Source organism: Aotus nancymaae, unplaced genomic scaffold, assembly GCF_030222135.1.
Source record: "Aotus nancymaae isolate 86718 unplaced genomic scaffold, 86718_ANA_hifiasm-v0.15.2.pri h1tg000040l, whole genome shotgun sequence".
Classification (NCBI taxonomy): domain Eukaryota; kingdom Metazoa; phylum Chordata; class Mammalia; order Primates; family Aotidae; genus Aotus; species Aotus nancymaae.
In genome coordinates, this window is record NW_026988454.1 from 82,479,611 (window position 1) to 82,506,516 (window position 26,906).

At 35.7% G+C, this 26,906-nt stretch overlaps 1 protein-coding gene across 5 annotated transcripts in view; it reads left to right on the plus strand.

Moving 5' to 3' along the window:
• CEP162 (centrosomal protein 162) overlaps window positions 1–26,906 on the plus strand; it is a 103,682-nt gene that overhangs the window by 58,928 nt on the left and 17,848 nt on the right. For all 5 annotated transcript variants that reach the window (XM_064360867.1, XM_064360866.1, XM_064360868.1 and 2 more), the window contains 7 exons: window positions 4,421–4,547; window positions 5,767–5,930; window positions 6,733–6,837; window positions 12,236–12,448; window positions 16,151–16,785; window positions 19,616–19,757; window positions 22,445–22,543. In XM_064360867.1, the coding sequence (XP_064216937.1) occupies window positions 4,421–4,547; window positions 5,767–5,930; window positions 6,733–6,837; window positions 12,236–12,448; window positions 16,151–16,785; window positions 19,616–19,757; window positions 22,445–22,543 (1,485 nt within the window). The remainder of the gene's footprint in view (window positions 1–4,420; window positions 4,548–5,766; window positions 5,931–6,732; window positions 6,838–12,235; window positions 12,449–16,150; window positions 16,786–19,615; window positions 19,758–22,444; window positions 22,544–26,906) is intronic.

Consider the following 26,906-nt stretch of genomic DNA (forward strand, 5'->3'; position numbering starts at 1 on the left):
CAGATAGGGTGTTCAGGAAGGCCTTCTGGGGCTTCATGTAAGCAGAAATCCTGATAAAGTGAAGGACGAAACTACCTGGCTATCTGGGCCCCAGAGGACTGCAAACAGAAGAGACAGTGCAGACTCATTGAGGTAGGAGTGTTCAAAGAACAGCAAGGAGGTCTTGGGCTAGAATAAAATGGGTAGGGATTTATAGAAGAGGTGATCAGTCATGGGTAAAGCTGTGTTATATGACACTAAAGGGTGAGCAGAAATCCTGATGAAGTGAAAGAGGAAACTCCCTGGCTATCTGGGCCCAGAGCACTGCAAACAGAAGAGACAGTGCAGACTCATTGAGGTAGGAGTGTTCAAAGAACAGCAAGGAGGTCTTGGGCTAGAGTGAAATAGGTAGGGATTTATAGAAGAGGTGATCAGTCATGGGTAAGGCTAGGTTATATGACACTAAAGGTCATAGTAAGGACTTTGGGTTAACCCTGCAAGGAGCCAGCAGAGTTTTCTTTTTTGTTTGTTTTGTTTTGTTTTTCTTGCTTTAAGTTCTGGGATACATGTCCTGAATGTGCAGGTTTGTTCCATAGGTATACATGTGCCATGGTGGTTTGCTGCACCTATCAACATGTCATGTAGGTTTTAAGTCCCACATGCGTTAGGTATTTGTCCTAATGTTCCTCCTCCTCTTGTTCCCCAAGCCCCGACAGGCCCCCATGTGTAATGTTCCCCTCCCTGTACCCAGACGTTCTCACTGTTCAGCTCCCACTCATGAGTGAGAACATGCAGTATTTGGTTTTCTGTTCTTGTGTTAGTTTGTTGAGGATGATGATTTCCAGCTTCATCCATGTCTCTGCAAAGGACATAAATTCATTCTTTTTTATGGCTGCATAGTATTCCATGGTGTATATGTGCAACATTTTCTCTTTCCAGTCTATCATTGATGGGCATTTGGGTTGATTCCAAGTCTTTGCTATTATAAACAGTGCTACAGTGCTGCAATAAACATACATGTGCATGTGTCTTTGTAGTAGAATGATTTATAATTCTTTGGGTATATACCCAGTAATGGGCTTGCTGGGTCAAATGGTATTTCTAGCTCTAGATCCTTGGGGAATTACCGCAGTGTCTTCCACAATGGTTGAACTAATTTACATTCTCACTAACAGTGTAAAAACCTTCCTATTTCTCCATATCTCACTGGCATCTATTGTTTCCAGACTTTTTAATGATTGCCATTCTAATGGCATGAGATGGTATCTTATTGTGGTTTTCATTTGCATTTCTCTAATGACCAATGATGCTGAGCTTTATTTCATATGTTTGTTGGCTGCATAAATGTCTTCTTTTGAGAATAGTCTGTCCATATCCTTCACCTACTTTTTGATAGGGTGGGTTGGTTGGTTGGTTTTTTGTTTTTAGGGTTTTTTTTGAAATTTGTTTAAATTTCTTGTAGATTCTGGATATTAGCCCTTTGTCAGATGGATAGATTGCAAAAATTTTCTCCCATTCTGTTGGTTGCCTGTTCACTCTGATGATAGTTTGTTTTGCTGAACAGAAGCTCTTTAGTTTAATTAGATCCTATTTGTCAATTTTGGCTTTTGTTGCAATAGCTTTTGGTGTTTTAATGCCTGTGTCCTGAATGGTATTGCCTAGGTTTTCTTCTAGGGTTTTCATGGTTTTCAGGTCTTATGTTTAAGTCTTTAATCCATCTTGAGTTAATTTTTGTACAAGGTATAAGGAAGGGGTCCAGTTTCTGTTTTCTGCATATGGCTAGCCAGTTTTCCCAGCACCATTTATTAAATAGGAAATTATTTCTCCATTGCTTGTTTTTGTCAGTTTTGTCAAAAATCAGATAGTTATAGATATATGGTGTTATTTCTGAGGCCTCTGTTCTGTTCCATTGGTCTGTATGTCTGTTTCGGTACCAATACCATGCTGTTTTAGTTACCATAGGCTTGTAGTATAGTTTGAAGTCAGGTAGAATAATGCCTCCAGCTTTGTTCTTTTTGCTTGGGATTGTCTTGGCTATATGGGCTCTTTTTAGTTCCATATAAAATTTAAAGTAGTTTTTTCCAGTTCTATGAAGAAAGTCAGTGGTAGCTTGGTGGAAATAGCATTGAATCTGTAAATTACTTTGGACAGTATGGCCATTTTTATGATAAGGATTCTTCCTGTCCATGAGCATGGAATGTTTTTCCATTTGTTTGTGTCCTCTCTTATTTCCTTGAGCAGTGATCCTTGAAGAGGTCCTTCACATCCCTTATAAGTTGTATTCCTAGTTACTTTTTTCTCTTTGTAGCAATTGTAAATGGAAGTTCACTCATGATTTGGCTTTCTGCTTGTCTGTTATTGGTATATAGGAATGCTTGTGATTTTTGCACATTGATTTTGTATCTGAGACTTTGCTGAAGTTACTTATCAGCTTAAGGATTTTTTGGACTGAGTCGATGGGGTTTTCTAAATATACAATTATGTCATCCAGAAACAGAGACAATTTAACTTCCTCTCTTCCTATTCAAATACTCTTTATTTCTTTCTCTTGCCTGATTGCTCTCACCAGAACTTCCTATACTATGTTCAGTAGGAGTGGTGAGAGATGGCATTCTTGTCTTTTGCTGGTTTTCAAAGGGAATGCTTCCAGCTTTTGCTCATTCAGTATGATATCGGCTATGGGTTTGTCATAGATAGGTCTTACTATTTTGAGATATGTTCCATCAATTCCTAGTTTATTCAGTGTTTTTAGCATGAAGGAGTGTTGAATTTTGTCAAAGGCCTTCTCTGCATTTATTAAGATAATTATGTGTTTTTTGTCATTGGTTCTGTTTGTGCGATGGATTATGTTTACTGATTTGCATATATTCAACCAGCCTTGCATCTCAAGGATGAAGCCAACTTGATTGGATAAGCTTTTTGATGTGCTACTGGATTCAGTTTGCCAGTATTGTATTGAGAATTTTTGCATCGATGTTCATCAGGGATATTGGCCTAAATTTTTTTGTTGTCGTTGTGTTCCTGCCAGGTTTTGGTATCAGGATGATGCTGGTCTCATAAAATGAGTTAGGGAGGAATCCGTGTTTTTCTATTGTTTGGAATAGTTTCAGAAGGAATGGTACCAGCTCCTCTTTGTACCTCTGGTGGAATTCGTCTGTGAATCTGTCTGAACCTGGGCTTTTTTTTGGTTGGTAGGCTATTAATTACTGCCTAAATTTCAGAACTTGTTATTTGTCTATTCAGGGATTCAACTGCTTCCTGGTTTAGTCTTAGGAGGGTGCATGTGTCCAAGAATTTATTTCTTTTAGATTTTCTAGTTTATTTGTGTAGAGGTGTTTATAGTATTCTGTGATGGTAGTTTATATTTGTGTGGGAACAGTGGTGATATCCCCTTTACCATTTTTTATTGTGTCTATTTGATTCTTCGCTCTTCTTCGTTAGTCTGGCTAGCTGCCTATCTATTTAATCTTTTCCAAAAAAAAAAAACACAGCTCCTGGATTCATTGATTTTTTTTTTTTAAAGGGTTTTTCGTGTCTCTGTCTTCTTCAGTTCTGCTCTGATCTTAGTTATTTCTTGTCTTCTGCTAGCTTTTGAATTTGTTTGCTTTTGCTTCTCTGGTTTTGTGTGTGTGTGTGTGTGTGTGTGTGTGTATGTGTGTAAGATGTTAGGGTGTCGATTTTAGATCTTTCCCACTTTCTAATGTGGACATTTGATGCTATAAATTTGCCTGTAACACTGCTTTAAGCTGTGTTTTGAGACGGAGTCTCACTCTGTCACCCAGGCTGGATTGCAGTGGCATGATCTCGGCTCATTGCAACCTCCGCCTCCCAGGTTTAAGTCATTCTCCTGCCTCAGCCTCCCGAGTAGCTGGGACTGCAGTTGCATGCCATCACACCAAGCTAATTTTTGTATTTTTAATAGAGACGGGGTTTCACTATGTTCACCAGACTGGTCTCGAACTCCTAACTTCAGGTGATCTGCCTGCCTCAGCCTCCCAAAGTGCTGGGATTACAGGCGTGAGCTACTGCACCCAGCCAGCAAAGAGTTTTTGATAGAGAGTGACATTAACTGACTCTACAACAATCACTATGGTTGCTGTGAGAATAGACTGTAGGGGCCAGAGGTAGAAGAGGCATACTAGTTGTTAAGAGCTTATTACAGTAATTCAAGCAAGAGAATTAGTGGGTCTTCAATATGGTTAGTATATGAAAGAAGTTTGAACAATAGATTAAAAGGTCTTTAATGCAGTGCTGAGATGATTAGAACTGATTCAAATAGGCTATTGGAAGACATGAAAAAATTCTGGGGTATGGACATCAGAGCTAAAATTTTGAGAAAATATTTTGCAGCAGTATTCATGATGGATTGGGTGAAAGAAAGACTATACCACAATTTGTTGTGGTTGGAAAACCCTTGTTTTATATTTCTTTGAATATCAAGAAAGAAAAAAACAGTTTATTGGAAGACATCAAAAGACTGAAACAAGACAAACAAGCTCTTGAAGTAGACTTGGAAAAAATGAAGAAAGAGAGGGACCAAGCCAAAGATCAGATTGCTTATGTCACAGGTAAAACACTGAACTGAAATAGTGTACCTTTATAATCATAACTGTTCTAATGTTGAATTTAAGTAATAGAAATTGAATGGTATAATCAAAATGCTATTCCTTGAAGTATATTATAATTTTAGAAATGTTTCTTAAAATTAGTTATTAGAAGTTGTGTGAATCTAATTGGGTTTAACAGGAATGATTGCAAGAGGAGAGAAAAGAGTTTGGATTCATGGCATTTATGTTTGGTTGTTCACATGTCTGTCATCCTGCCTAGACTGTGACCTTCTTGAGGGCAAGGCCTGTCTTCTTTTCCCTGGGTCTGACACTTGGTGGGCTGTTTAGTATTTGCCAAGTGAATAAATAATAGTGCACTGGGTTTTATAAAGAACACATAGATAAATGTGGCATCGTCCGTACCACGAAAACCAAAGGGAGTAAGATAAGAAAACAGAAAACTGTAATGTAAGAAAAAAATTACAAACATGAGAGGAATTGGGATACCAAATGAGGGTTTTGGGACAGAGTGGCATTTGAGCTGGGCCTTGACGGGTAGTAATATTTGAAGGTGAAGGGATAGAGAAAGGCTGCACAAGTATGTCCCATGACTTAGAATGGCAGAGCACAGGGTTAGAAAGTTAGACCAGAGGAGCCCTCGTTTGCAAAAGATAGGATCTTTCATCTGCATTATTATGAGCTTCAATGTAAGACATGTGCTGAGAAATCCATTTTGACCTATTTGTAAGAAAATGACATTTGCTTTCCTTATCTGTAAAATAGAGTAATAACAATAATAGCAGTACCCATCCTAAAAGTTTGTTGTAGTAGGTAACAATAAATTGTAATAAGCACTCCTGAATGTTTGTCATTGTTACTTTTTAATATAATTATAGGCATTCTTCATTTTTATTATTTCTTAAATCCAACATTTATTTTCCCATGGAAACAACTTTTATAATTTTTAAAAGGTCAGTGGAAAACAAGAAATTCATTAAAAATTTCTACATAGCCAACTTTGCTACCAGGTTGATGATTTGGATTATAAACACAATCTCTTACTTCCTTTGACTAATAGATTAAGCTAGACATTATATATTGTGTAAATCAGTTGTTTTATGCTTCTTGTGTTTTCATAATGCTGTCATTAGATGGGCACTGGTTTTCATTTAAAATCTTTTAGTTTATTTTCATATTTTGGAGAACAGCAAGCAGGTTATTGAGTTACTTTATTTTATAGGTGAAAAATTATATGAAATAAAAATTTTAGAAGAAACACATAAACAAGAAATCAGTCGTCTGCAAAAAAGATTACAGTGGTATGCTGAAAATCAGGAACTTCTAGATAAAGATGCACTTCGGCTTAGAGAAGCAAATGAGGAAATTGAGAAGCTCAAACTTGAGGTAATAGATCATTTCAGAATGTATTTCTTCTCTAGATGAATTCTGTTGTCTATAATATCAGTTCTATATAACGTTTTGTCATTGCATCATTACTCTGAACTCTTAATTAAGATCACTGGTTTGTTTTTAGATACATAGTCTATTTTAGATTAGACTAAGAATAAATATAAGCTCCTTATTACAGCCTGTCAGGCCCCCGTGGGGTCCGAACCCTGCCTGCCTCTTCAGCATCCTCAGTTACCACGCTCCCCTGAGTCACCCTTCTCCAGCCACATCAGAGCTCCTCTGATTCTTGAACATGCTGAACTCGTTCCATTTGTTTCCTTTGCCTGGAATACTCTGCCTCAGTTCTTTTTGTGTCTCACTCCTCTTCATTCCTCTTGGCTCAGATTTCTACTTTCCTGACTCCCTTTCCTAATGTAGCTGCCAATCTCCCAACTTCTGGCTCTTTGTTCCTATCCCTTCTCTCTGTTTTATTTTCTTCTTAGCCCTTAGCACTCTGAAGTTACTTCATTTCCCCTTTGATTTACTTTATTTATTAGCATGTCAACTCTCTCCCTCTACTAGGGCATAAGCATCTTGGGAGCAGCGACCTGGTTTGTCTCGTTTGCCCTCCATATCTCCTGCCAGATCTAGGTAGTGCCTGGAACTTGGGAGGACCCCAAAGAATTTGAGGAATTAATTCCCCAAATTTAGCTGAGGAATTTATAAATGAATGAGTGAACTAACATTATGCTTCCCCCCTGGAGCTTTTCTGTTACATTGAAATATACTTCTTAACATGTTATTTATTTGTTGGCAGATTGAGAAACTGAAAACTGAATCTGGGAATCCATCTATTCAGCGGAAGATACGCTTAAAAGATAAAGCAGCAGATGCCAAAAAAATTCAGGATCTAGAGCGACAAGTATGTGTTCAGGGTAAATTTTCATGAGCATATTTTATGGACAGTGCATTTTCGTTTTCTCTGTTGTTTTAGGAGTTCTCACGAGATGGAGTCAACCTGGAAATTTTTGTTTTAAAGTATTTACAGTAATAAAAGTAATAGCATCATTTTATATACCTACAGCTTTATAATTACAGAATTTTTAGACTAATGTCCCTCATTTATAAGATGGCAGATCTATTGATAAAAGGTAATTTGGTACCCTAGCTCTGTTAGATATCTAGGAAGAAGGAAGTAGAATTTTGACACTCTGGATATAGAGTTAGGATTTCTCTTCCTGCCCATAGACAGCTGAGAGAGGAGTACAGGAGGGAGATCCCTGAGTTGGGAACATGCTGGTAATGCTTGGGAAATGTTACAAAACACCCTGTAAACAGAATATTCAGCCTCCCAAAGAGGTGGCCATTATCTTGAGCTCTTTCTTACTGTTGAGGCTTAGAAATACTCATTTTGTGGTCAGTGTGGGAGACCTTTACTAAAGTCATAAAGTGAAACTTATCAGAATAAAGATTTTTTAATTTAAGTATTTGTTTTAGGAGGCAGGATTATTATTTTTTCCTTCTGTTTTTAAAACACTATAATATGGTATTTGTATTCATAACTAAATATTTTAAAACAAAGTATGAATTGCCAGCCTTGTTCATAAGGGAGCATGATTCTGTAGTCAAGCCATGATACTTAAACATATGGGTATTATTCCATCATAAATCTGAAACTGTAAGGTCATCACTGGGCTGATTATTATCCCAGTTTTATGAGAAGAAGGAAAACTAAGCAAAGAATTAACTTTATTACTTTTACAAGAACTATTTTTATATTAAAAGGTATGACTGAGTAGATTACTTGAGGGCCAAGAAAGGATCAGCCAAATGTGGTATGAAGAACTAGAAATATACGGCCAGGCACAGTGGCTTACGCCTGTAATCCCAACACTTAAGGAGGCTGAGGCAGGAGAATCGCTTGAGGCCAGGAGTTCGAGACCAGGCTGGCCAACATGGTGAAACCCCTTGTCTAATAAAATATAGAAAAATTAGCCAGGCATGGTGTTAGCTGGGCACTGTGGCACACACCTGTAATCCTAGCTACTCGGGAGGCTGAGGCAAGAGAATCACTTGAACCCGAGAGATGGAAGTTGGAGTGAGCTGAGATTGCGCCACTGCACCTCCGCCTGGGTGATGGAGCGAGACTCCATCTCAAAAAAAAAAAAAAAAGTAAAGAAATAATGATTTAAAAAAAAAGAACTAGAAATACTCTAAAGTGAGTATAGTTTGGGATTGCTTGGATTTTCTTCAATGCTCAGGATTTAGATTAGCCAATCTAAAAAGCCATCCAGAAGTGGAAGAGAAAAAAGACCAAAAGAACTGCTTTTTTATTAGATGACTTATTTTAAGAGAAATATAGAATTGAATTCATATTTGCCAGAAATATACCACATTATAAAAGTAACCTCCCTCTTTTATTAATACTTTTATTAAACATTAGTTCATCATCTTAGATTATATTTTTCTAAAATAGTTTTCTATGTAGTTGGATTGCTGCATGCACATTTCAGATCTTATTTAGTTTCCATGAGCATTTCTATCCCAATATTTTAAACCTTAATATGTATATTTTAATCATAGTATATCACAGTACATTCAGTATAATTATGGAGCAGTATTCTTAAGTAGACTAATTGTAAATAAAATACCTCTTTTTAAATAGGATATAAGTAAAAATGGGGATAATTAGATGCATATTGTAATGAAAATTTCAGATTGCATTTGTGCTTTTTTTTATTTAATGGAATATTTTATAGTTTAATTTTCAATGAGAATTAAAAAAAAATTACTTTGTATACCAGACTGATATTATTGACCAAAGAATAATACTAAAAAGCAAAATTTAAAAAGTTACAAATAAAATTTCATTTTTCCCAAAAAAATGTAATATATATTTCAAGATATCAAAACTAGATTGAAAATATTTCTTAAATTTTTAAAATGAATACATTAATTTAAAATGTTAAATTCATTAAAATCTAGTTCTCTTTTTAATATATGTAGTGTTGGTATGTATACATGTATTTTCATATACCTACAACTAACTCAAGTAACTAATATCAGAGGAGACAAAGCTGAATTTTTCAGGTGAAAGAAATTATTAATATTTGTAGATGGATATATCCCAATTTATGACATATCAGTAAATGTGCAAGCAGTTTTCACAAATGGAAATATTTATAATAACTTTGCAAATTATATGCCCTGTAAATAGCTAATATGAACAGGATTTTGAACACCAGCAAACCATCTTGCCTTGGGAGTTGAAATCATCATAAAAGCCAACACTTACTTACCAAGTCCTCCCTGTATGCTGGGTTCTCTTAAGTGCTTACCAAGATGAAAGTCATTTGATCCTCAGTTGTATCAGCCCTTTAAAATTGCTACTGTTACCATCCCAATCTTACCCATGAGGCAAGAGAGATTTAAATCGAGGGATTAGTTGACACAGGATCCTAAAGCTGGTGGCACAGTCTAACCAAACATGCTCTTAACTGTGACACTAGACAACTTTTCAGGTGCTAGTTTGTTGCATGCTCATAGGCTAGAAAACAGTTCAACAAAGAATTTAGTGTTTGTATGTTTTTCAAAGGTATCTTCACTATAATAGTTTTAAAAAGCAGGTAAACACACAGGCATATATAATAAGCTGTCATTTCTGTGGACCCTGGTGTGTTTCTTTCATTATATAATATGTCATTGTTTTTTAGACTAAAAGTATCCAGTCCTTTATGAAGACTTCATTAAATGTTATCTAATCCTACTTACTTTCCAATTAAAAGAAATCATTTTAAAGTAGATTAAACTTTATTTGGCCGGGGGCCTTTGGGGAGATTAGGATGGAGTAGAGCTGTAGGCAGAGTTAGGTGCTTAGGAAGCTGAATGTTTATTGCCAAAAGTTGACACACTTATGTGCATATAAGTAATTTTTCAGTCAGTAGATTGTAGAAGCACTATCATATGAGGAAGTCTGGAAAAAAGAGAGCGGGGAGAGCTTTGTACTTAAAAGGACTAGTTATTACTAATTGAAAGTCTGAAGACATATTTTTTTTCTTTTTTTTTTTTTTTTTTTTGAGACAGGGTCTCACTCTGCCATTCAGGCTGGGGTGCAGTGACGTGATCTTGGCTCACTGCTACCTCTGCCTCCTGGGTTCAAACGATTCTCCCACCTCAGCCTCCTGCGTAGCTGGGACCAGGTGTGTACTACTACACCTGGCTAAATTTTGTATTTTTTTAGTTGAGACGGGGTGTCACCATGTTGGCCATGGCTGGTCTGGAACTCCTGACCTCAAGTGATCCACCCACCCAAAGTGCTGGGATTACAGGCATGAGCCATCGCACCCGGCCCTGAAGATATATTCCTAATGAATGTAAAATAATTTCTGTAAATAAACCAATAGGTAATTAGACAGTATACTTTTAAGATTTTTTCATCAGATAATCTAGGAATGTAAAATTTGAAATTTGTGCTTCTGTGCATTTGATTCTATCTGGAGACATGCTATAAATATCTCTAAAATTTTAACAAGACGTAGCATAATCTAAGTTTAAATTGCTTCATTTTACATATACTCGTGACCTTATATATGTTTCAAAAATTTTGTTCCATTTTTATAGATTTAAGGGGTGCAAGTGCACATTTCTTGCATGCATATATTGCATAGTGGTGAAGTCTGGCCTTTTAGTTAGCCATTACCCAAATGATGAACATTGTACCTGGTAGGGAATTTTTCAGTTCTTACCCACTCCCACCCTGCCACCTTTTAGTCTCCAGTATCTGTTATTCCAGTCTGTATATGCATGTGTATTCATTGATTAGCTCCCACTTACAAGTGAGAACATGTGGAATTCTACTTTCTGAGTTATTTCACTTAGGATAATGGCCTCCAGTTCCATCCATGTTGCTTGAGAACATGCTTTTGTTCTCTTCTATGGATGAATTTGTGTGTTTGTGTCTTTTGATACAATTTATCTTCTTTTCAATCCTAGTAGTGAAATTGCTGGATCAAATGGTTCATCTGTGTTGCTTTAAAACATGCTTTTATTCTCTTCTATGGATGAAGTGTGTGTGTGTGTTTGTGTGTGTGTGCACGTGTGTGTGTCTTTTTGATACGTTTTATTTTCCTTTAATCCTAGTAGTGGAATTGCTGGATCAAATGGTTCTCTTTTTAGTTATTCAGAAATCTCCACACTGTTTTCCATAATGGTTATACTAATTTATACTCCCACCAACAGTATACGGGCATTCTCTTTATTCCACATCCTCGCTAACATCTGCTGTTTATTAACTTTTTAATAATAACTCTTCTGACTGATGTAAGGTAGTACCTTATTGTGGTTTTAATTTGCATTTCTTTGGTGATTAGTGATGTTGAGCATTTTTTCATATGGGTCTTTGGCCACTTGTACGTCTTTTGAAAAAAAGTTCATGTCCTTTGCCCACTTTTTAATGGGGTTATTTAATTAAGTCCCATTTGTTTATTTTTGGTTTGTTACATTTGCTTTTGGGGCCTTGGTCATAAATCCTTTGCCTGGGCCAGTGTTCAGGAGAGTTTTTCTTAGAATTTTTTCTAGGATTTTTGTAGTTTCAGGTCTTACATCTTTAATGCATCTTGAGTTTATTTTTGTATAAGGTGAGAGGTGTGAGTTCAGCTTCAGTCTTCTGCACATGACAATCCAATTTTCCTAGCACCATGTATTAAATAGGGTATCCTTTCCCTAGTGTATATTTTTGTTGACATTGTCCAAGATTAGTTGATTATAGGCATGTGGCTTAATTTCTGGGTTCTCTATTCTTTCCATTGATCTATGTGTCTATTTTTATCAGTACCATGCTGTGTTGGCTGCTATAGCCTTGTACAGTTTGAAGTCAGGTAATGTGATACCTCCAGCTTTGTTCTTTTTGTTTAAGATTGCTTTGGCTATTCATCCTCTTTTTTGGTTCCATATAAATTGTAGGATTGGTTTTTCTAATTCTGTAAAGAATGACTTCGGTAATTTGATTGAGATTCAGTTGAATTTGTAGATTGCTTTAGGCAGTATGGTCATTTTAACTATACTAATCCTTCCAATCCGTGCGCATGGGATGTTTTTCCATTTGTTTGTGTCGCAGTTTTCTTTATCAGTGTTTTATAGTTCTGGTAAACATCCTTCACCTCCCTGGTTAAGTGTATTCCTAGGCAGTTCTTGATTTGGTCCTCTGTGGATTGTTATTGGTATGTGGAAATGCTACTGATTTCTGACTATTGTTTTCTGAAACTTTACTGAATTCATTTATTCAATCTAAGAGTTTTTTGGTGGAAAATATGTTTTAATAGGTGAAGGAAATGGAAGGGATTCTAAAGAGAAGATATCCCAATTCTCTACCTGCTTTAATATTGGCTGCATCAGCAGCTGGTGATACAGTGGATAAAAATACAGTGGAATTTATGGAAAAAAGGATTAAAAAGCTAGAAGCTGATCTGGAGGGCAAAGATGAAGATGCAAAGAAAAGCCTTCGTACCATGGAACAACAGTTTCAGAAAATGAAGGTAAGTGCAAAGTAGCCTCAGAGATGAAGGTCAGAGGTAGACCACAGGGCAAGCACTTCTTAGGATCTCACTTTAACAAATAGCTATAAACATTCTTTCCCATGAAACCTTTACCACTGGTATCAGTAGGTGCAACAAAAACCAAGTCCATCCTATGTTGGTATCCTCTTTCATCAACTTTTCTTTTTATTTCTGACAGAGTAATCAAGCACAGGGTAATATTTACATCACCTCTCTCAATATTAGAATTAGTGGAAATTAAGTCATGAAAAAGCAGAATAAAACACACCTGATACGTATTCAGTACAAAAGGAAAAAGAAATTACCATGGTTGAAAATATTTTCACTGAAATTTATCTAGAGAAGGGTAAGGGAGTGCTCGCTTCGGCAGCACATATACTAAAATTGGAGAAGGGTAAGGGAATAAGAAGTATACATTTTAGAGAACAGAACAGCAGGTAGGGGAGCATCTTCCAGAAATGTCTTACTGTCTGAGTTTTCCACTATTTTGTGAAATAGGAATGAATCAGAAAATACAAGTGCTTGAAAAGACCAAGTATGAAACAGGACATGATATTTAATTTACTTTAAAAAAATTTTTTATAGACAAATAACAGTTGTAGATTGTTGTTAAAAATTTGTTGAGCACATGGTTTCTGTCAGGAATTCATGCTAGATACTTTCATAAGTATCTCTGTTCATCTTGCATAATCCTTCCAGTCACCTGTGAGGAGTAGATATTGTTAACACTATTTAGCAGATGAGGGAGCTGAGATGTTCACAGTTCAACCACCTTGTCCAAAGTTCCACTGCTGGTAAGTTGGCAAAGTAAGACACCTCAAGCCCAAGGCATCTGGTACCAACCCTTACACCATACTCCTTCCAGGAAGGAAAGAACATTAGATTCCAAAAACAGAAGGTTGATAACCTGGAAATACAGTGACCTGATAATTGAGGTCACATCAAGGAGGTTGGGTTTCTTTTATTCCACCCACTTTTTCAAATCTCTCAGCCCCTGCCTGTTTACTTCTCTCACCATACTAAATTCTCATGTGTACCCCTTTAGACACCCAGTTTTCAACCACCCTTAACATCCTGTCTCGGTGCCCATAGTGCATTCATCTCCTCCACTTCTTGTCACACTGCTTTCTGCTTCTGAAGAAGGTTACCCAGTTGTGAGAGAGACTGCACAGGAATATGGGTATCTAGTCTCATGAATTCTTTTAGTGCCACTTGGCAAGCCTATTGCATGTGGCTAATCATTTCCTTCTTCCATTTTCCTAAGCACTCACAGCGGCCCTTCATCAAGAGCATCTTGCCCCAACCCATACAACTATTCTACTTTTAAGATACCCTCCCCCCTATATGTCAGAGACCGCAGCTTAATGTAAACGGCACAAGTGTTAGAGGCAAACCAACCTTCCTTCTAGGCCTTCTTATACCATGATAGCTTCATGACTTTGTGCTCGCCAATTTACGTCTCTGAGCCTCAGTTTCCTCACATTTAAAAGAAATGAATGACTTATTGCCAATTATCAACTTTTACTCTAAATATCTTTCACTTCCACTGTTCCTTTTCATCAGCATATCACAATACTACAATCATTAATAACAAGTGGTGTGGATTACTGCATAACCTCTTGACCGTCTACATATATCCACTTTGCCCCATCTTCTAAGTCTTGAGCAGAAAGCCAAAATTACATTTTCATATTTCTCTGACTTCTGTACACACCTACCCACCTTTGTTGATATTCCTTCCACAACTTCTTGTTGCTATTTGGATAAATAAATGGTTTATTTATCCACAGATGGCCAAGTCTTTCCTTTCACTCCAGTGTTCTCTCACAAAGTGCTTTCTGTCTCTAGTCATGCCTTCCTGTCTCTCCTGCTTCTCATGTTTCCTCCAGGCACAGGAATTTGTCTACTCTGTTGCCTCTTACTGGTATGTTCTGCCCTCCCCTGTTTCATAGTGAAGTTCTTCCTATCATTCAGATCTCAGCCCAAGCATTACTTTCCCAGTGAGAACTTCACTGGGATCCCTGCTAAATGAATGACCTCTTTGGGCCCTCTCGGTCCAACGCACTACTGCTTGCTGGCATTCACCATGATTGTAGCCATTTTGATTGGGTCATTAGTGTTCTTTCTCCCCATCTAGTTTTTGGACTTTATGATGGCTGGGATTGTTCTGATTTTATTCAAAATAAAATATACCATTGTATTTTATCATTCAGCAAAGTCTCTGGCACCGAGTAGATACTTAATAATTAATTCCTATTTCATAGGATATCGGGAAGATTGAGTGTCAGAGTGTGTGTGTGTGTGTGTGTGTGTGTCCCAACCCTTATACCACACTGCTTTTAGGAAGCTCATCTCATTGCCTACAGATTTTTATCCGGAGAAAAGCAATAAATGAAAAACATTAGATTCCAGAAACAATAGATGGTTCATAAAAGTCACATCAAGGATGTTGGGTTTCTTCTATTCCACCCTCTTTTACACACACACACGTATATATATATATATATTTATATATATACACACAGGCATATATATATATTCAGACATATATATACACACAGACACACACACACATATATATATCACTTATAACATGCCTAGAGTCTAGCAAACAGTTAATGATTATTATTAGTGTTCCACCAACCAAATAAGACTCTCAGGTGTAAATTCCAGCCCCTTACTCCCTTTTTATATATCTAAGTTTAAACACCCTGTTTCTTTTTGCAGTCCTCTGCCCCGTCCCACTCCTGCCTTTGCTCACTAGTTGCCTTTCCCCAATTCGTTTCTGATTCCCTGTACATACTAAGCATTCAACCAGTTGTACATATGCTCCTCCTACTTCCAAAACATCCCTGACTCCACCTAATGCCAAATTTACACTCATCTCTCAAGACTGAACGTAAATGTGTTGTCTCTGTGCAGTCTTCCCATCTTCTGTCAGGCTCCAGACACTTAGGACTGCCTTGCCTCCTCTGCACTTGTTCACAGAACTGTTATTGCACTTATCATGGGACATCGTAGCTGCTGCCATGTTGCTCTTCTCACCAAGCTGTGAGCTATTTTAAGACAAGAACTCAGTCTTTTTGTCTCTAGAACCTGCATATTGCCTGGCATAATGTCACAGCTCAGTAAATATCCATTGAATGTATGACCAAACACTGCTGGTGCCTCCCTCCACAGGAGAAATTATTTCATTTGCTAAATACTAAACAAAATATTAAAGCTCCAGTATACAAATTCCAGGCCATTTTACTCTCTGAAGTTAATAAGTTGATGTTAGAAGGTTGAAAATGTACGGTTTCCCAAAGACTTCAGTACCCCCAGTTGCTTTACTGTTTATCCTCAAAGAGTGTGTTGACAGTTTGCATGGAGAAGTCTGCATAATAATAGGTTTTGTTGTGAGGTTTAAAATAAATTTTGGTGTGTGTAAGAATATAAGTTAATATTTATGAAGCAATATCAGTTATTAAATTACATAACATATCAAGAATATATAATGTTATGCCCTGAAAGAATAGGACTTTAATACACTTGACTCATTCAAGAAACAGAATTGTAGACATCAGAATGTATAATGGGTACCTGAATAGAGGATTAGGTAGGACCCAGTAGTATGCAGGGCTTCGGCAGCTAATGAAATGTTTAACAGATGTTTGGCATTACATGGATTCTTTCCTTCAGATTCAGTATGAACAAAGACTAGAGCAGCAGGAGCAACTCCTTGCTTGCAAATTGAATCAACATGACTCTCCCAGAATTAAAGCACTAGAGAAGGAACTTGATGACATTAAAGAAGCCCATCAAATCACTGTAAGAAACCTTGAAGCTGAAATAGACGTTCTTAAACACCGGAATGCTGAATTAGACGTCAAGAAAAATGGTAAAGATGATAAAGATTTTCAGTCTATAGAATTTCAGGTGGAGCAGGCTCATGCTAAAGCTAAACTAGTAAGACTCAATGAAGAGCTGGCTGCAAAAAAGAGAGAAATACAAGACCTTTCAAAAACTGTGGAGAGGCTTCAGAAAGAAAGAAGAATGATGCTATCTAATCAGAACTCTAAGAGCAGAGAGGAAATGTCTGCCAAAAGGGCAAAGAAAGATGTTTTGCACTCAAGTAAAGGGAGTGCTAACTCCTTCCCTGGAACCCTGGATAGCAAGCTTTACCAACCACATACTTTCACTGACTCCCATGTTTCAGAAGTTTTAGAAGAAAACTACAGATTAAAAACTGAGCTAGAGGGATTAATTTCAGAGAAGAACGAGCTGAAGATGAAATCTGAAGCAGCAATGAATGAATTTGAAAACTCCATGAGAAGGTAAAATGTTAAATTGTTTATAAATAGTTCGAAAAATAAAAACATAAAATGGAAAAATTATAAGATACATTTCCTCCAGATAATTAGATACTGAACTGAATTCATAAATGAATATTAATAAATTACATTGCTGAGCACATATGTTTCAGGAGAGGGTCTTCTACCTGCTGGTAGCCCAAATTTTGATGAACCTGAACCTCTGTGTCAACCCAAATTGTGTCCTTGGGCTCACCAGTCTTGCCTTTCGGCACATACCCAAATGGTGTTAACAAGCTGATTCATTGAGCTCTTCTAGCAAAAGAATGTCATAGTTTTTTATTACTATAGGCAGATTGCTTTCAGAAAACAACTGTTGTTAAAACTAGTTGGCAGTCTAGAAGGAAAAGGTCCTCCTTTCAAAAATAACTTCGGATTGACCTTATGATCATATCCATTCATGCTTTAAGGAACTTTAAACTCATCCATTTCCTTCTCACAATCTCCCGTTGCTGTCCACTGTCTCTTTCCTCTGAGTCTTTTGACATCCTCAGATCTTTTTTTCACCTGACCAAGTTCCAATCCCCTGTCTTTCAGTGCCTGTTTTTCACAAGTAATCTTTATTTCTATCTCACTTTCTCTTAAATATGGCTCTCATCATCACCCCTTTTAAACCTAGTCTCAATAATGACGTTTCCCAGTCCAGTGGCATTTTCTCCATCCTCATTTTCTTCAGCAAAGTTGACCACACTACTTCTCCTGAAACCGTTTTCTCCTTTAACCTCCGTGACTTGACAGCTCTGACGAAAACTCCTTTTCTGTTTCTTTTACCGACTTCTGACCCTTCTTTCTTCGCCATCCCCAAAAATCTGGCTTTCTACCAGCTTTCAGCTCTTGGTTTTCTGTTTATTCTCTGTTCGTTCTCCATTGCTAAACTTACCCATTCTTATGGTTTCTGTGAACCATGACTTATAGATTTACTCTTTGCTGAGTTCAGATGTGAAACCTAAAACTGTTTATTGGATTGCTTCTCTTGGAATCACCAATACCTCAAGTTCCCTTTCTATTTACCTGTAAACTAGTTCCCCCTCCCAAACTCCCCTTTGCTGTCTATATTTTAACTACCAGGTCAGCTTAATCTGTTATTTGTTGGGTATGTTTCCCATTTTTCTTTCTTCCTTACTTTAATAAACCAGTGCCACCATTACACAATTTTCCCACTCCAATTTTTTTTAACCTTCCCCAGTCGTTTTGCTTAAAAATCATTAGTATTATTTAAATACTCTTGTATTTGAGTCACTCTGCTTTCCAGTGACTCCCAACATGCTTAAGTATCAAGACTAAATTTCTCGCCTGGCATCTTAAGTCCCATAACTATTCTAATACTACTCTACTTACCTAATCTGTCACATTTTCTCATGCCTTTTGCTCATTCTTGTTATAAGTCCTACTTTAATAAAACATTTCTTGGAACTTCCCAGGAAATTGCCTTCTCCTACCCCCAACTCCTACACAACTTATTAATATGTACTAAGGAAGCATTAATCATACACAGCCTTGTAGTTCCCTGAGAACTGGTGTAAGATGGTGCTGCTTTTGCATCCTCACAGCAATCTGCTGTAGGAGCAGAATGAGCATGGGAAGCACCCAACAAATGCTTATTAACTGGCAGCTATGGCAGTGGTTGAGTCATGTTGTTACCATATGGCAGTCATATTGCTACCGAATGGAAACCCTGTTTCTTCAGTCCTGAATATTATGATAGTAGCATGAAGCTATGTTTAAGAAGAATCATATTCTTTCCAGGAAAGCATTTAAAATTCAGGTTTTCCAATAAAATTTCCTGTACATCATTTAAAATGTGTTAATATTGTCAATCTGTTTCTTAGATAAGTCTGGGCCTGAGAAGTAATAAACTTTTCTAGTCCCAGATTTAGACTTTTTACTATCATTCAGTTATATCATATGTGCTTTAATTTAGGTTTTTATGCTTTAATTAGGTTTTTATGCTTTTCCTAGGATCCTATTCACACTGTTTTCATGGAGAAATATTCATATGGTAAAATAAGCAATGGATAAATTTGTCTATAGTTGGGAAGCACCATATTAATATGTAGCAACAGCAGTTTAATAAAATACATGCTTTAAGTTAAATCCTATTATTTTCAAAGTCTTTCCAAAAAGAGAGAAAATGTTTATCTGTAGGAAATATATCTTTGTTTATAATTTTACCATTTACTGAACTGCCTCTGAATACATAAATTTTATCAGAGACAAATGAATAGTCTTTCACACTTACAGTCTAAATTAATTAATTGCATATTACAATCATAATATGTCCTGAGAATTAATGTAAAGATTGTTTCATTCTTACAACATGCAACTAGCCCTGGAGTCTCATGCATGAATCAAAAATTGGTTAATGCTGCTTAGACACAAGGCATTGAAGATTCTAAAGGGAACAGCTGTGATTTTCCAAAGACGCATCTGGGCAAGAAATCTGATTTTATATTCAAAGATCAAATGTCAAGTGCTTTGCTTTAAATTCAGACAGTTATTTTGGAACGTTAGATTCCCTCAGAGCGTGTAGCCGCAGGCTGGGGATAAAGTAGAGATATGTCACTATTTCATCAAGTTTGCCCTTATAAAATTTAGTAAATAATAATGAGCTCATGGATTGGTCACAAGAACTCTTAGACGATAATGTACAAAGCACCTATCATAATGCAGTTAATATTAGTGCCCTTTTTCCCTTTGCTTAATTTCCAGGTTTCTTACACTGTTTTTGTGCTAACTCTGAATTAGAGATTGAAAAGCCACTTTTATGTGTGGTTTTCTTTCATTTGCTCTGTAGGGTCAAGGAAGATAGTGCAGCACACATTGCATCCCTCAGAGCATCTCATCAGAGGGAAATAGAGAAACTCCTTTGCCAAAATGCAGTAGAAAATTCTTCTTCCAAAGTAGCAGAACTAAACCGTAAAATAGCAACTCAAGAGGTATGTGACAAATCTGTTTTATCTTTTGACTTGAATAAACTTGTTTTGACTTTAATGAGATTAAAGTTAACATTGTTTAATTTGGAAATGTTAACTTTTTCAGCTTGGTGATAGAAATGGAAAACTATTATTGACTTGATTTCTTTTTAAAGAAGATAATACCATTACCATATATTTAATTTTTCTACTTTAACTATGCCATGTAAATACATGTTTTTAGTTTTGTCCCTACACTTCTCAAAAGTCTTTCTCTAAATACGTTGTCACAGGTTGTGAGGTATATATCTAACATGATTGGGACCCTAGTACTTGAACTTGGATGTTGAACCAAGTCCCCAAGTCCTAGCTGACAGTTATCCTAAGGCATTCTTCCTGCCCCATGATGTTTTATTTATTGAACAAATAATGATTCAGATCAAAGACCATCAGGAACTGGGATAAAATAATGAACAGAGAATACACAGCTCTTGCTCTGATTCAGCATAGTCTTCTAAGAACTCCTGTAAGGAGTACTGCCAACTCATCAGCATTTCCTCAAATGTGTCTTCCTTTTTGAATAATAGCTGTAGCTACTTGGAATATCTGTGAGCATGACCATGTGGCCTATCTTCTGTACGGTTAATTGCTTGTAAAAATAGCATTAAAATAGGATTTTTATCTACAGTTTACTTTCAAATGGTGTATCCAAGAAAAAGAAAAGGTGGGAAATCAGCCACCTTTTTTTTTAATCCATCAGCCGCCTTTTGGTTTATCAAGTTGAAAAATACATGAATGTTTATTGTGTTCATCTTATCTATAGGCTTCAATTTTAAGAAAGAAACTCAAGGAAAATAACATCAAGAATTCTCATCACATATAATTATTTAATACCATTTTAATTAAAAATAAATCCCAAAATTGGGGAAGTTTGAATATGAACTGGCTATTAGATACTAAGAAATTATTATAAATTTTCTTAGGTGTAAAATGTTGCAGTTTTATAAAAAATGCCCTGATTCTAAAGAGATGTATGTTGAAGCATTTGAAGGTTTTGTTTGTTTAAGACAGTCTCTCGCTCTGTCACCCATCTTGGCTCACTGCAACCTCTGCCTCCCAAGTAGCTGGGATTACAGGTGCGCACCACTACACCCGGCTAATTTTTGTGTTTTTAGTAGGGATGGGGTTTCACCATGTTGGACAGACTGGTTTTGACCTCGTGACTTCAAATGATCTGGTCACTTTAGCTTCCGAAAGTGGCATTTGAAGTATTTAGAGGTGAAATGTAATGAGGTCTGTAACTTAACTTCAGATCGCTGAGGAAGAAAGGACTGTTTGAGTACTTAATGAAAAATACTTAAAGTGCCTTTCATAAGTAACAGTCCATACAGCCTTACAGAGAACTTCTCTGGTCTTATCCCCCATAGGAATAGGGTGTCAGAGGGCAATTATAAGCATTCTGTCAATGATTTTGTAGTAAGGAATAGTCTGGGAGAGGTGGGAAAAGTAGTATCATGATGCCATAGTGCCATAAATGTTATTTTCCCAGAGTTATAAATGTAATAATGTAAAATTGAGTTAAAGAGAAATCAGCATAGTCTGATGGTGAAAAGTAGAGTTAGAGATAAGATATATACATTTTTCCTAATTTCTTCTAGTTTCTTGATGTAAGTATCTATTCATGTATTTCAGTTTACCTAAAAATAGGAGGTTGACATTTCACAGATACTGTGAGGCTTGTGTTATTTTAATCAATAGTTCTTATATAAAAACTATCGTACTTAACCATAGTATAAAGATAATATTGTCTTTTTCCAAATGCATAGACTTTATGGAGCTTTATTTTAAAAGGACTTTTTCTAGTCATGAAAAATGTTCATATTTATTTCCCTCCCTTTTATTGATATGTAATGATTTAGATATTTATGGGATACATGTGTTTGCTACATGCAAAGAATGTGTAATATCAGGGTAATTGGGATTTCCATCACCTTGAGTGTTCATGATTTTTATGTCTTGGTATCACTTTAAGCCCTGTTTTCTAGTTACTTTGAAATACACATAATATTGTTGCTAAGTACAGTCACTCTGGTCTGCTATCAAACATTAGAACTTAATTCATCTACCTAACTGTGTGTGTGTACCCATAACCAACCTCTTTTCATCCTTCCCCATCCCCTACTCCCATCTCTGGTATCTATTGTTCTATTCTCTGTGATCATGAGGTTAAGTTTTTTAGCTCTCATATATGTGAGAACATGCAGTATTTTTCTGTGCCTAGCTTACTTAACATAATGACCTTCAGTTCCATCCATTTTACTGCATATGACATTATTTCCTTCTTATTTAAGGCTGAATTGTATTCCATTATGTCACATTTCTTTTCATCTGTTGATGGGAACTTAGGTTGATTCCATATGTTTGCTGTTGTGAATAGTGCTGCAATAAGCATGCAAGTGCCAGGTATCCCTTTGATATACAGATTTCTTTAACTTTGGATAGATAACCAGTAGTGGGATTGCTGGATAATATGTAATTCTATTTTTAGTTTTTTGAGAAATCTCTCTAGTTTTTTTCCATAGTGGTTACACTAACTTACATTACCACCAACAGCATATGAGAGTTCCCTTTTATGAGTTTGCTTGCTTATATTTTTCAGATAGTCTTCAAGGAGGAGCATTATTAACTCAGTACTTCTAACAATTTCCTAGGTGCTTATAAAACATTTCCAAAGTCAAGTTAATGAGCTGCAGAGTAAACAAGAGTCTCTTGTAGTTTCTCAAGTTCGAGAAGAAGTTCTACAGAAAGAGGTAGGACATAGCCAAATAGTTTGGCTAAAATAAGTTTTTCTTAGGCATTTCAATCATATTCATATTTATGTATAATTTTTTACCTAATGTACAAATAGACATAACCTGAAAGTATCTGTCATGTGTCAAGAAAATTTTAGTAGTGTGCTTATGTAAAATCTGTTTTCCCCAGGTGATATTAAGTCATTAAGTTGTTTATGTTTTATTTCCTGTTGAGATTTTGTTGGTAGTGGGGAAAATGGGATGGGAGATGTTTGGGTTTTCTGTTTGTTTTCTTCAGGAGGCAAAATTGAATAGTGACGGCCATTTCTGTGTTAAGTACTGTCAGGGAGGAAAAGTAATTTTTTTCTCAACCCTCATGAGTTTTTAGTTGAGACACACCCCATAACAAAAGACAGAGTAATAAGAGAAAAACAAGTTTAGTAACACATGCAGCACACAATGTGGGAGAAACCGCAACACAAATGGTGGCTTAGAACTCTCCAAGTTGGTAGCTTTGAAGATATTTGGGTAGGAGATTGTGAGATAAGAGACTGGCAAAGGAAGGAAAAAGCATAGATTGGAACAAGTACAAATGAGCAAATTTAAGTACATTGCCCTGTATCAAATCATGAGTGCTGAGAATAGGTCAATTCAATTAAACAGTTGTGTCTCATTTCAGGAGATATTGTAGGTGAGTTCTCATCAAAGTTCAGCCTCTAGATAATTAATAAGAGGCATTTCTATGGAAACAAAAACAAAAGTTAATAGTAGAAATACTCTGTATACTAATTTCTGAATCCTAAGGGCCGCTAGTCAAGAGTTCTAGATGCTGGGCTCAAAGCATTTTTTGCAGTTTGAATGTCTCTAGTTATAACTGTGTGGCCCACACAGCAGTGGGCATGAAAATTGTCCATATGTGAGCTGTTGTGGTGAATCTCTGCCGTTTATATCAAGTCGTTCAGCTTCAGCTTATTAGGATTTCAGGAAAAGGACAGTTAAATGTTTTATGTTTTAGTGATTTCAAGCCAGGAGGGTAGGAGAAAAATTGGAAATACTAGTTTAGAGAATTAGAGACAGAGATTGAAGAATACAGGATCTAGACAAGATTACAGGTAAATAACAAAACCTCAGAGATAAAGAACAAGGCTAGAATCTGCTATCTGCAGGGATGTCTTACAGTTTTATAATGAAGTACAGTATGTTTCTCTCTGCAGTCACCCTGATTTCTATCAGAGATAATCACAGTAAGACCAATTTGTTCACAAAAGTCTAGTCTCATTAAACTTGGCTTGGTTATTTGCATAAAAGTGCAGCAAGAATAGTGATTAATCATATAGGCTGTTTTAAAAGTCTGCTTTGCTGGAACTTTGAATAAGGATTCTCAGATTGGCCCTTTATTGGCTGCCCCAGGTTAGAAATGCATGCCAAAGGCTTGCCATCAGATTTTGCCTGCAATACCTATAGAGTCAGGTAAATTCCTTTCTTTTCTAAAGATCCCCCAAATATTCTAATGCTCCTGGGCTTGTCAGGAAGTGACATTTCTTACTCATCTGCAAGGAAACTATGTATATAAGATATCAAGCCAGTTTTTTCCAAGTATTGGCACCAAAAAGTCAATGTGTTTTTTAAAACTGTCTGATTATATCTGATTCTATGCACATTCTTCTGAAATATGACATTTCAGTCAAAGCCTTGGTAATATAACTGATGTTTCCAGTTGTGTTACAAAGAGAACAGATTCTTACTGAACTTATGCAAATATTTGAATATATGAAAATAATAATATGAAAATAAGAATACTCACTAATGGTTTCTGGAATGATCCAGGAAAAAAACATAAATGCTTCAATTCTGTTTACAAAAGTATAATTTACCAAATTGCTCTAAGCTATAGATAGCTTAAGAGAAAAACTTCTCCTAAATCTGAAAAACAGAATATTAAAGAATCAGCAGTGTTTTAAACAAAAAGGCCCTAAAAAGAATTCTTCATCAGTTATTTAGTCTCATGTAATTAATTCTTGTTCTGCTTGATGTTGAGTTAGCAATTCTATGAACCAATCAATCTTTTCATTAGAATTCTGAAATATTCTTACCCGGCCCAGTGGTATGATCTTGAAGTTATCAGAAACCTGTGTGTGTCAGAATCGTTTCCATGAATCTTTTTGAGGATAAAACACTTTGTATTTATAGTTGCTTACAAAAGCTCTTAGGAAAGAAAGTAACAGGTAAAACAATTAACTATCTGTGAATGACAAGACTTTAAACTAGCCATGGTTATTACATCTGATAAGAGTTCATTATAATGCACTTGATATGGAAATTTGGTTTTCTGTGACAATACAACATTTTAAGATACTAACTAGAATTATTACTGATAACATCATACCAAGACATACCAGATTTTTAGGAATTATGTACAACTTTCGGAACATTTGTTAATATATTCGTACAAATATAACTCAAAGAAGATTAAACATTGTCTCTATTTGACAATGATTCCTATGCAATTTAACATGTCAAATAAGCCTAACTACTTTGACATCTCTTTTTTTAAAAGGAGAAAGAACAGATTCTTTTGAGATTTTCTGTGGCCCTCTGGAACATCCCAAAGTTAGCTTGAGGTCAAAAAGTTTAAATCATTTGATTAAATAGGATCACAGGTCATTATGAAACAACACTTAGTTAGTTATCCAGAGTAATTATTAAAAGATTCTAAAGGCAAATAAAGTCACACAGTGAGAAGACTCAGTTTTCCTAAGTAATCAAAGAACTGATACAGACCATAGGAAATACAGGAAGTTATTTTACTAAAACACAAAATCTTTGCTTTCTACATAGATTAACTTAAAAGTAAAGAAAGCCTTCCATAATCTGTTACCAAGAGCAGACCAATGCTCCAAGAAAGCTTTGTTGTTTTAAGAGAGAAGACCAATTACTAGTTTGTCGACTGTACTTTTGATATCAAGGCTCATTTTTAAAACCCTTATAAAAAATGTATTCTGTTTTAGACAGCTTGGACACAGAAGATATTAATGGATTCTCAACTTTCTCCCTCTTCAAGCTTTCTGTGTTCATTCATTTTTTGTCCTTCTTTCTCCTTTTTCATTTTAAGACAGTCTATCATTCTACTTTAGTACAGATTTAATTACTCTTTTTCCTTTAACAAAAATACAGCTTCATTCCTAACTTTGCTTACCAAAACTATAATCTTATTTTTCTTGTATATTTTACGTACAAAGTTGTTACCCTTATCATCTATAGTACTTTTAAATATATGTATATTAAAACTTTTAATCCATGGTAACCTTAATTTCTTATGAAAACCACAAAGTAAGCAATCATGACCTGTCATATACCAACATTTTACAGATTAACATCATTTAATGATTTCTAGAAGCATATTTTTTGGGTTTTTTAATGTGAAAATAAGAACAGTTGATTAACAGACCCAAACATCTTTTGTTTCTCTGTAAAAATTAAGAAGCCAAGGTAAATAATCTTATGTTCAGCAACATGAGTCTATGAAATATAATGTTTCAGTATATTTGGAAATGATCTAGATATTCAATGAATATTTATTATTTAACTTAGCAAAACCCTGAGGATGTACGTTACACCAAAGAGATTTGGGAAACTAGTTTTTTTTTTTTTTTTACAAACATAAAACATAATCATTATTGAAGAATTTATAAATTTTATCCCACTAATATTTACTTAATATACTTGTTACTAATAATTATGCTTAGATTGCTCTTGAAAATTCATGAGCCATTAAACAGCTAATCATCATATTTTCCTGTTAACTATTTTTACAACACATGCATGTTAGTCAAGCAGCACAGAAACAAGAACTCAAAAGTTAAATACATGTTTCCTTTTCCTGCTGTGCTTAATATATATGGAATAATGGATACTGTACTTGGACTTGCATGTTTGATTTGGGTCTGAACTCCTAAGTCTATAATTTTAAATATCTAGCAGAGATAAACTTATTTGAGTAGTAAACCTGGGTAGAATAAGGGTTGTATGTCTGCATTATACTTACTGTTGACAATTCTGAAGGCATGTCTATTTTTATTAAATCAATAATAAACTAATCATATACCAGATTTACCTGAAACACATGAACTTGAAAAGCATTTGGGTTAGTTTCAAGTCAATTAAATAGTGCTCTTTTATGAATTACTTTTGACAATACCATCCAAAAGTAGAAAAAATACATATCTATATATACACACACATACTAGACATACATAGACAGATGCAAACAGAGATCATATAGCTTTCATTTAAAAATTTTAGCCATGAAACAGGCACAGTAATATAAAACTCATTAATTTATAAAAGAACAGTTGAATGCAAATTGTATTTTGGCAGATGC